The sequence below is a fragment of the Cyprinodon variegatus genome, unplaced genomic scaffold (assembly GCF_000732505.1).
Source record: "Cyprinodon variegatus isolate N-32 unplaced genomic scaffold, C_variegatus-1.0 Scaffold39, whole genome shotgun sequence".
Lineage (NCBI taxonomy): Eukaryota > Metazoa > Chordata > Actinopteri > Cyprinodontiformes > Cyprinodontidae > Cyprinodon > Cyprinodon variegatus.
In genome coordinates, this window is record NW_015150492.1 from 1026819 (window position 1) to 1037990 (window position 11172).

General features: G+C 38.1%; 1 protein-coding gene across 1 annotated transcript in view; it reads left to right on the forward strand.

Moving 5' to 3' along the window:
- The window catches only part of npc1 (Niemann-Pick disease, type C1), a 25260-nt gene continuing 14088 nt past the window's right edge, over window positions 1–11172 (forward strand). The window contains exons 1-10 of the mRNA XM_015369927.1: window positions 1–159; window positions 2670–2795; window positions 4266–4372; window positions 5715–5860; window positions 6074–6241; window positions 6351–6600; window positions 6689–6771; window positions 7828–8198; window positions 8557–8783; window positions 9554–9654. Of these exons, the coding sequence (XP_015225413.1) occupies window positions 85–159; window positions 2670–2795; window positions 4266–4372; window positions 5715–5860; window positions 6074–6241; window positions 6351–6600; window positions 6689–6771; window positions 7828–8198; window positions 8557–8783; window positions 9554–9654 (1654 nt within the window). The 5' untranslated portion in view covers window positions 1–84. The remainder of the gene's footprint in view (window positions 160–2669; window positions 2796–4265; window positions 4373–5714; window positions 5861–6073; window positions 6242–6350; window positions 6601–6688; window positions 6772–7827; window positions 8199–8556; window positions 8784–9553; window positions 9655–11172) is intronic.

The window sequence follows — 11172 nt, forward strand, 5'->3', positions numbered from 1 at the left end:
CTCAGAGGAAGAAGAAACCATCAACAAGATTATGCCAAAGTTTAGCCGGACTGTCATTTCGTCTCCGTGATATCAGAGGGAAGGATGAGGCCCACAGCAAAGAGGCTCCGTTTCACAGTTCTGTGTTTCATAATACTGCTGTCAGGACTCTATCGATGGGTGAGTGTGAATGAACATTTCTGTTCCCGTGACTGCTCCGTGACTCAGCCCTGGCTACAGTTGTGTTGTAACGTTTATCCACCACGGAAAACCAAACTGAGCCAAAAATATACACATTATATTCAAGCTAGCTTCATCCACCAGACGGATTTATATTTTTCTTTTAATATAGCACCAACTTCTACAAGACAAGGCGTGTTTTTATAACAGAAATGAATGTTTTAGGGTGACGGGTTTTACTTTCTATAGACTGGCTGTACCTGCCGTAGTTAAGGCAGCTGTCGAAACTTATTGGAGTTAAACAGCCTTTAAAGCTGCAGAAATGTCTCTTTTCAACCCACAGAAACGACCGAAACACAAGAATGTGTGAGAATCAGACAACTTTAAGGCTTCATTTAAAATATCCTGATTATTACAAAGCCATGTTGTTTTGTTCACCTTATTTTGACAACCATCGGGCAAATAAAATGCATATCAGCACTAAGTTAGAGATCAAATTAGAAAGGGATTGAAAGTGCAATCTATTATTATTATTGATCATTCTTTGTTTTTTAAAACTAGAGAAGCACAGATTGATGGTTCTGACCAGAGTTCGGAATATGCTGGATTATCTCTAATCTTAATCTCTCATTATCAGTTCAGATACCTGGATAGTCGCCTGTTGTTTACCTCTTGTTATTAAGCCAATGAATAATGCAAGGGAAAATAAACTCTTATATATGTTTTTATTTTTGTTCAACCTTAATAAACAGTAAACATGAAGAGGGGGACATTATCATCTTTAATATTGATCGCCATGGTCTGACTTAAAATGTTTAAAAATATTTCTCCATGAAGCAATGAGACTTTATCCTAATTCAAAAAACTAAAATAAAGTAATACAATCAACTCAATTTATTCATGTAATGCTAGTTTACAGGACATGTAATTTAAAGTTTTGCAGAGATGATTCAATCAAATCATCCAGACAGATTATTGAAAGGTTTTCCCTCTAAGGAAAACTGGCTGATTGCATGAGAGATTCATTATTCATGGATGAGCATGCAGCAATCCTTCACACTGTGCATGTGTGCAGCAACAGTGGGGCGGAAAAACTCGATTTAAATGTTGAAATATATTTCTTAGTTTGCATTGCATTTGGGTATAAACAGAAATTATCTTTTAATTCCTTAAGTTTCAATTACACCTAAAACTGTTAACTTTATGGAAAGAAAATATGCCATAATTGTCCTTTTCCATTACACACGTGTTTATAGATTGAAATGTTATGAATTTCTTTTAACTAATTTGAAAGAAAAAAAAACTTTTATGTATTATAACTGCTGATAACTTATCCAGCAGAGATTAACTGGTGATTTAAAAGTGAATCAGAAATGATCGCCCTGAAGTTCAAATTCATCAGGTGGACAGTTACACGTAAAAAAAACAAACAAAAGAGCAAACGTCAGCCATATGCAGCTGATTTTTGATATATAGATATGTATGGTTAGATATCTATCTCTATAAGGGGAATTGATTGAGAGAAAGCAGCTCAATCTTTTTTTCTTTAATTTAATCAGTTGTAAGTAGCCCCCACTCATCCTCAGTGACCTCTCTATTTCCCTCACTACATTATTTACACTTCTTTATATGATGCAATTAGGTCTCTACGCACAGACCTGCTTTGAAACCAAGCTAAAACATTAGAAACATCTCAGATCGTTACTGTTTCAAGATAAGATAAGAAAAATGAAAAGAATGTCTGAATCAGTGCAAATATTGACAGCCCGAAAGCTGCTGTGGGTAAGCAGAAAAGTTAAGAAGAACTCGTGAGTATATTGGCAGAAATTCCATTTCTGCCAGAGAATCGTTGAGGGGACGTGTTTGGTAACCTGAACAAATACGACTCTGCGACAGGGTCACGCGGTTCAGGTATGAGGTCCAGCCTACAGCCTCTGTTTTCCTGAAATAATATCACTTTCTTGTGAATAATAACCCACAAAAGTAGAACAGAGTTTAAGACCAGATATTTTCATGAAACAGTTTGTAAGAGTATGAATAAGTGAATCAACTTCCTTAGTTAACCTCGCCTACGAATAACATGTGATTGCTCAGATGCTGAACAGGCAGAAAGCAGATCATGTTTTGCTTTATTCCAGTGCCTGTTGACAATTATATTTCCCATTTAAACTTCTTTTTAACATCATTTACTTAAAGTGACACCTGGTTGTTCTTCAAGCACTGTGTTGAAAACATGATTTGCAGAAGTGAAAATGTTATTTTTAAGCATTCAGGGCATGATATGAAAAAGTCATGAAATAAAAAAAGAAAGAAGGAAGTCACAGTGCTTCTTTTCTCTCTCTGCAAAATCTCATATTTCTAATAAACCAACCCACATGTCTTAGATTTAGAATGAAGTTATTGTATTTTATTTATTTTCTTTCACTGTGCCGACATTCTGCTGAGCATGAATCAAATGTAGAGACATAGTGTGTGCTGCTAACAGTGTTTTTATTTTGATTGTCTGTCAGGTTGAGGCCCAGCACTGCGTTTGGTACGGTGAATGTGGAGAGTCTAAAGTAGTTGGAAAAAAGTACAACTGTAACTACACTGGTGCCCCTATTCCACTAGAACCTAAAGGCTACGAGCTTCTAACGGTACGTTCCCCTTCTTCTTTGGTGATGCACAGTGGATTCCATCTAATACATTCTTTGCTCCTTCTTTTTTTGCAAAATCACTCAGCTTATTCAGATTAGATTTAGAGCATCTATGAACATCCGTTTTTAAGTTTTAGCCAGGATTTAATCTCTACCATTTGCTTGCACAAACATCCTCTGATCTGAGCTATGCTGTTGTAACTCTGGATGTATGTTTTGGGCCATTATCCTGCTGGCTGCTGAACCTTGCTCTGGTTACAGGACCTTTTTTCACTGTCTGACTCCCTGTATTTAGCTCCATCCATGCTCCAACAACTCCAAATAACTTAATCAGCTGCTCCTGCTAAAGATATAACATTCCCGCACCATGAAGCAGTGACCAACATGTTTTTCTGTTGCGATGGTTCACTAAGGGTGATTTGCCATGTTAGCTTTTTGTCGCACATTGGGCCTAATCTCAGAAAAGTTTGTTTGTATAAAACCCCTGCAAACCGGATAGCACTGGCAAAGTAGCATGACTCCTTGTTGATAGTTAAACCTTTTATTTCAACGTCGTTTTTGTTTCTTTTTACTTTTGTTTGTTACTATTTAGGATACTCCTATGTTGAGTGCATCATAAAAATCAATCATTGTCATTATTGTTATTTCTTTATGATGATTCCTATTATTAACTCCACGGCTAAGAACTTCATCTTCCTTTCACAGCCACCCTGCTCCCTCAAGCAACCAGTAGCTGTTGAAACTGCCATAATAACAAAGGGTAGATCTCTGAATAACGCATGACTGATCGGACACACCCAGGCAGATCAGGGACATGCAGTCATTTATTAATTTACAGGACCTGACATAAATTAAATGTGCCCCTTTAAACTATCCGTGTAAGAGCACATTCAAACGCAACAACAGTAGCATGTGCAATTTCCCTTCTTTAAATAGGGTGGTCCAAACCAGTTTTTCACCTTTTATCAAATTTTCTACATCACTTGCATCACACCCTGTTAATTCATGTGCTAATTTCATTGTATTTTCACATGCAAACTTCAGGCCCATAGAGTTTTGCATGTAAACCAGAATAGTGAGATTTTGCCTTCTTGCTGGTCTTCATAAAGGCTCACAGTGCATAGATTCTCTCCCTGTGAGCGGGCATCTTAATGATCAGCTTCAGTAGATGGTATTTCTGCTATGATTCATAGTCATTCTGGTGCTGTTTGCTCCCTAATATGCAAAGACTGAAGGCCCTCCCAGACCTTGAAGGTTTGCATTTGTGATTCAACACAAGCACTGGATTTATTAGGGGTGTTGGAGTCTATCATTTTCCTTTCAATTATTCACTACTTTGTTTTGATGTGTCATATAAAAACTCAATAGATGTGATGTGACAAACCTAAGAAAAGGGCCTAGGGGCTGTAGATACTCTTGGAAGGCGCTGTCTACAGGTGTGTCAAAGCCTTTGTCATACTGTATGTGCAGGAGCTCTGTCCAGGGTATGACTACGGGAACCGAAGTCTGTGTTGTGATGTTGCCCAGCTGTCCACTCTCAAAGCGAGCCTCCAGCTGCCCCTTCAGTTCCTGTCTCGGTATGTTAGATGAACTGATGAATCACATGACATTCCTTCATCATTATCTGTTCCCGTCTGCAGTGCTGCAGATAAATCTGTCGATGTACTGTTTTGCACTGAAACCACAATGCATTTTGTTTGATTGTTTTTTTTTTTTTTAGGAAAGAAGAGTTCATTTGATATTGTTGTTATTTGGATTGAAAATCAGTTTTTAAATAACAATTTTATTTCTTAAGGGAAACAAATCTAACTAGAATTTGTATCAAAATGTAATGTGCTCCCCTGTTACATCAAAAATAAACTATAACTAACCTGAATTTCTGTATAGTCTCATTATATTATATGAATTTCTGTATAGTCTCATTGTGTATATATATATATATATATATATATATATATATATATATATATATATATTAGGGATGGAACGGTTTATGAAAACTGTCCAAACCGTTTGTTTCGACTGTCTTTGTTAGATTTGCGTGTGTTGCGTTCGGTTCATGTGCTGCTCCTTTTTCTCATAGGCAAAGCGTGTACACTCCAGAGCAGAAGGTGGCGTTACTGCGACCAAAGCCAACCACCAGTAGTAAATAAGAAGAAGCAGCATAGCCGGGTGTAGCAGAAAAAAATCAGTTGTTGTGGAGAATTGTGTGGGTATGGCGAGTGGGAAAGAACAGGAGTTGGAAGACGTGCCAGCAGCACTTTATAGGTCTGCTGTATGGGACCGCTTTGCATTTAGAGTGACCTACGATGACGGCGGAAAGAAAGTTGTGGATAAAAATGCAACAGTGTTCAAGCATTGTGCAATACGTTTTGTTTATGCTAACAGCAACACGACCAGCATGTCAGGCTAACAATCAACATATACGAACCGAAAACCGTGACCACGAAACCGTGAACCGAACCGAACCGTGGATTTTGTGAACCGTTCCACCCTAATATATATGCATATATTACATTTAGGCCTGTAGAATCAAAAAGTATTCAAAGTAGAACCTGTCTGACTGCATGAAGAAAGTTTAAAATCCTAATAAAAAAAAAAAGTCGTGGCCATATCTGCAATGATTCAAAGCTTTGGGAATCATGAGAACCTCACCACTTCCTTTAAAACACTTAACAGTGGTAAACCTTAGGAACTGCCATCTAACCAGGATTACATCAACAGGTAGATGGTGATTCATCGACATATCTAAACATATCTAAAGCCCTGCAGATCTCTTTTCTCAGGACAAATTTAAGTCAGGAACAGCCTCCATCAAAGCGTTCAAAACCCCGTCTGACCAAAAGTATCCAAAGGGTCAATTCATGTTAGTGAATGCTGCGTGGTTGTGTTTTTATTTTTATTTCCATGTCTGTGCAGGTGTCCCTCCTGTTTCTACAACCTGATGAACCTGTTCTGTGAGCTGACATGCAGCCCCCATCAGAGCCAATTCATGAACGCCACCAATGTTACTGGAACCGACGTGATGGAAGTGCAGTACTACATTGGACAGACCTTCGCTAACGGTGAGCCTATTGCTAGAACTACCTCTGGATGTACAACAAGGTGCCTGTACAATGTTTGACATGATAACATGTTGCCTAAGAAATCTAAGTAGCCATGTTTTTTATCGCTGGTTCTATCAGTTTTCATGTGAATTTAAAAATAAAATAAAATAAAAGTGAGGCTGAGCTTATAGAGAAAATAAAATCTTTAATTTTGTCTTTGTTTTCCTCCAGCCATGTACAATGCCTGTCAGGATGTCCAGGCACCTTCTAGCAATGTGAAAGCCTTATCGCTGCTATGCGGCAGGGACGCAGAAGACTGCACTCCTACCAACTGGATCCAGTTTATGTTCAGTATTGAAAATGGTCAAGCTCCTTTTCCCATCATCCCTATATTCTCTGGTAAGTAACCATTCTTCCTATGGATTGTCTTTTCAAAATTCTAATTTTTCAAAACCATAGAATTTTTTTATTTATTTTTTTAATTAGTAGTTTTCTGTTTCTATTCCAGATGTGGAGGTTTCTGGTTACACACCCATGAACAACAAAACCTATGCCTGCACAGAAAGCTTAGAGGATGGTTCAGGTTCCTGCTCCTGTCAGGACTGCTCGGCAGCCTGTGGCCCCAAACCCATACCCCCTCCTCTGCCCCCTCCTTGGACCATCCTCGGTATGGATGCCATGTCTGTCATCATGTGGATCTCATACATGGCCTTCCTTCTCATCTTTGTCGGAGTTTTAGTGGGCGCTTGGTGCTGCAGGTAATGCGCTCATGAGAGCTTGTTTTTTTTTTTTTTTAGATATTTCATTTGTACGTTTGTTCTGAACTGACTTCCAACTGATGTGCAGGAGAAGGACCATCGCATCAGAGTACGCCCCTATTTTGGACAGCAACAACCCGCTTTCCCTCAATAATGACTACCCCAACCAAGGTATGGCCAAAAAAAGAGATGCAACTCCATGTAAAGTACTCAATTAATTGGTGTTCCCACCACTCACTGCAAATTAAAGCCCAGGTGATGGCATTGGGTCTATTTTGACACTGTTATCTTCTGTTAAAAAGAAATTGAGATCATTGTTCTGCATCAAATCAGTATTTATTAATCCTTGCAAGGAAAAACAGATATAGTATTTGCCAATGTTCTACCTCAGGGGTGTCAGACTGGTTCCAGAAAGGGCCATATGGCCTAAGCAATAGAACACCAGAATCCATTCATCTCATCAAGTCATCATGTTCAGATTGGACTCACTTGATGAGATGATTGGAGTCTGGTGTTCTATTAATTAGTTGGAAAGAAAACCTGCAGCCACACGGCCCTTTCTGGAACCAGGTTGACACCCCTGTTCTACCTGTTCTTATCTAATCAAGGGTTTTCTAAAGTAAAGTTGTGAAGGTCTTCACATACAGCTAATCAAAACAAGTTACAGACGGTTGAAGTGAACATTGAAATGTTGAATAATCTGGAAACTAAATTAGTCTGGCCGCTGTTCCAAACTCTCCCTAACAGTATTAAAACAACCCCTCTCACCCAGAAACTGTGTAGGTTTGCATGTGTGAGACAGCTTGAATTAATACTTTTTAAAGTAAGTAAATCAAAACCAGTGCTCATAATTAATCGATTTTTCCGACCACAACTCCATCCAACTGGATAACTTATTATTAATCAGCACAGCTTAAAAGCATCATATCAGTTTTGCATCACAAAATTGTGATGTTGATCAAAATGTTGATTACATTGGATTCATTTTGCATTTTTATTAGAGACTGTAAACAATGATTTTAAATGTAGTAATTAGTTGTATGTAAGACCAAGCCTTTCCAGCAGATGATTGGGCCTTGATCAAAGTCATTATTTTGCAGTACTGGCTGTGTGTAAGGTCATTTACCCAAAAGTTGAATGCTTTTCTAAGAGACTCTACCTATAATGTAATTGCTCTTCAAAGGCAATAATATTTGTTGTTCTGATCTTTCATTTTTCTCCTCTCAGTGGATGCTTCCTGTGGTGAGAAGCTGGGCGAGCGTTTCGAGAACCTCATGCGAGTTTTCTTCAGCCGCTGGGGTTCTTTCTGCGTTCGCCATCCATCAGTGGTCCTGCTGGGCAGCTTCATATTGGTGATTGCTTGTAGCGGAGGCCTGATCTACATGCACATCACCACGGACCCTGTTGAGCTTTGGTCGTCGCCGACCAGCCAGGCCCGCCAAGAGAAGGACTACTTCGATGAGCACTTTGGACCGTTCTACAGAACGGCGCAGCTCATTATAACCACTCCGATTAATGACACTTACATTTTCTCTCCGTATCCTGTGGGCTCGGACGTCCCCTTTAAAGCCATACTGTTCAAAGATATCCTGCATCAGGTTGGTTGTTTAGAAAACACTTGATTTATTGAGCCTTGGGCAGTACATATGCTTTTCTCAGTATGCAAAACTAAACCTTTAGATTTGCTGGGGTTAAAAAATAAGTAATGAATATAGATAAAAAGTTTGATGTAGAAGATCCTACCTGAGCTTTTTACTTTATGAACTTTTTAGCCTCCCATGCTCTACAGTAATTCCCGCAGCCCGGCAGTGGACAGAAAAAGATAGTTTAAAATGTTTTGCCCCATTTTAATTAATTGAAGGGCACTTTCAACAGTTAAACACTGTTGTTTTCATGGTGTCTGTTTTGGTTTTTTTATTTTTGCTTTTATGTTTTTCTTCCTAATGCACCATCCAGGTGCTTGACCTTCAGCTTGAAATCGAAAACCTCGTGGTTGAATATGAGGGCCAGAACATCACGTTAAAAGACATCTGCCTGGCTCCTCTGGCCCCGTACAACAACAACTGCACCATCCTGAGTGTTCTCAACTATTTCCAAAACCGCCATGATGTGCTGGATCACAGCAAAGGGGACGACTTCTATGTGTGGGCCGACTACCACGACCATTTCCTCTACTGTGTCAGGTATCTCTCCTCTGGGCCATTTTCCTCTTCTTTATCAATAAGATGGTGTTTTGTTTGTTATTCTTTGTATTATGTTTAAACTTCCCTTTTAAATCTTGTTTGTATAGCTTATTTTGTTAAGTAGAAAATCATCTGTTCCTCATTGCATTTTCACAGAACTGTAGAGGAAGATATTAAATGTTAAAGAAAAAAAATGGACCCACAGATTGGCCCAGTATTGGTTTTGGTTTCAGTGGTTTTTCAGTTCATCATATGATGCCTGGTCAAGCTTTCATTTACCTTCAAGAACATTTTTCTGGCCAAGACTAAGAGCAGGAAAGCATTTTGGGGAAGAAAAAAAAACAGACAAAACTTATTGCAAACAACCTGATTAAAGTATGCTTCTTAGTCTTTCAAGCTTGTGGTGGTTTGAGATTAAATCTGTGTTGATTGTATTTGATTCCTGCATTATTTACATTCACTTAGAGTAGCTATCTGTTTCAGAAGAGCAAACTAAGAGGATTTTCTGCCCAGGTGTTTGGTACCGAGCGTAGAATAAAATTCTGGAAGAAAACTATCTTAGAATATACCAGTGGTGCATGATGCTGTTGGCAGTAATGTTCATTAAATGTATGAATGTGATGCCAAACTGTCAAATGAACCCTAAAAAGAGCAACATCCCATGGTTTGGTATTGGTAGGCTTCTCCATTCCTGTCGGGAATTTGTTTTTCAGTTCTTTCTAACTAAAATTATCTAGAGATGAGTGATTTCATATATTCCTCTCCTGCAGCGCCCCAGCTTCCCTCAACGACACCACTGCCCTCCATGATCCCTGTCTAGGAACCTTTGGTGGTCCTGTGTTCCCCTGGCTGGCACTTGGGGGCTATGATGGTAAGTTTTTCTTTTTTTTTTGCATGTCATTTCACACCTTCACTGGCCAGTGACGCTTTTAGCTGACCATATCAGCAGCCCACTGGATTCTATGATGATTCATCATTCACTAAATACAAACCCTTACAGAAGTTTTTTCTCTCTCAGCGCAACCACCAACTGAATCATAATTTGTTTGGAGAAAGCAAACATAACAAGTTGTAGTGAATGACAAGATGAAAAAAAAAGATTTTTTTTTCCTCCTTCATTTGCAAATCAGTGTAACTAACTGCAGTTGGTACTTTGACTGTAATGAATGAGCAAACAAATGAAACGTCAGCACTCTGCTCATTCACCCTCAGGGTTTTTGTTGCAGTCTTAGTTTAAGGTTGTGCTACTATATTCCCACATTTTTTTCTTGCTCGAATGAATTTACAAAAGCCAAATGCGTTACTCGCTCTACTACCTCTCTGTCACACCTTTTCCATTGAAGGTGTAGGAGTCTCCAACCTCCCCACCAAAAAAGACTCATCAGCTCTGATTGGCCTGCTTCCTCTGGGCTGATCTTCAGGCTCCGCCCCCTCTAGTGTTTAGAAAACCTTTCATTGGATGCAAACATAACGTAGCTTTATGACCTGAGTGAAGCACAAGTTAAAAATGTGAACCATTTGGATAGAAATGACAAACCCAAAGACTATGATGAACAACTCAGTTCTTTGAAAAGAAAAGAAAAATAACTCTTTGTTATTAAAGCAGTGAAAATAACACTGGATCCAGCGATAGAACTTTTCTATTAAAACGCTAATAGGTTGTCCATGTAAATATATTCCAAAACAGTTATTTTCATGTTGTATTATAATAAAACAAAAAATAAATGAATCACAAGTTATACATATTTATTAATAATATCATTAACAACCCTAAAGAAGAAAATAAGTGAAGAGGAAATGTTTTAATCAAAACTATAAGTTCAAATCATTATTAGCTCTATTGAGGTACTTTTTTCATCACTTTCAGCATTAATGAGGCTGCAGTGCTCCAGGAAATCATAAAAAACGTTGCTCTGCTCATCAATTACACCTGATCTGTAATGGAATCGCTCTGTAATTTGCTGTTTATCTCATGAATTAGTTAATAGTGTTTCATTTTATTGTTTCAGCTATGATTCTGATTTATGTTGCTGTCCATTCCGGCCACAGATCCTGATGGTTAAAGCCTACATATGAAGAAGTTTTAGAATATTTCAATTTGTTTTATTGTAAATTCTATTTATGAATGATGATTAATATGAATTTGTTTTGAAATAAGGACATTTGTAGCCCTATTCAAAGATTTTGTTTTTATACTCCTTAATTGTTCTGGGAAATTCAAATAAATATTGTAAAAGAAATGCTTATTAGAAGCATTTAGCTCCTCTTATATTAGTGAATAATTTTAAGGATTACTAAGATGTCAACTTTTCATATACAGGGTTTCCGGGGGTCATTAAAAGTCATAAAGTAATTATTTCTTAAATTGAGGCCTGAACTATATATATAT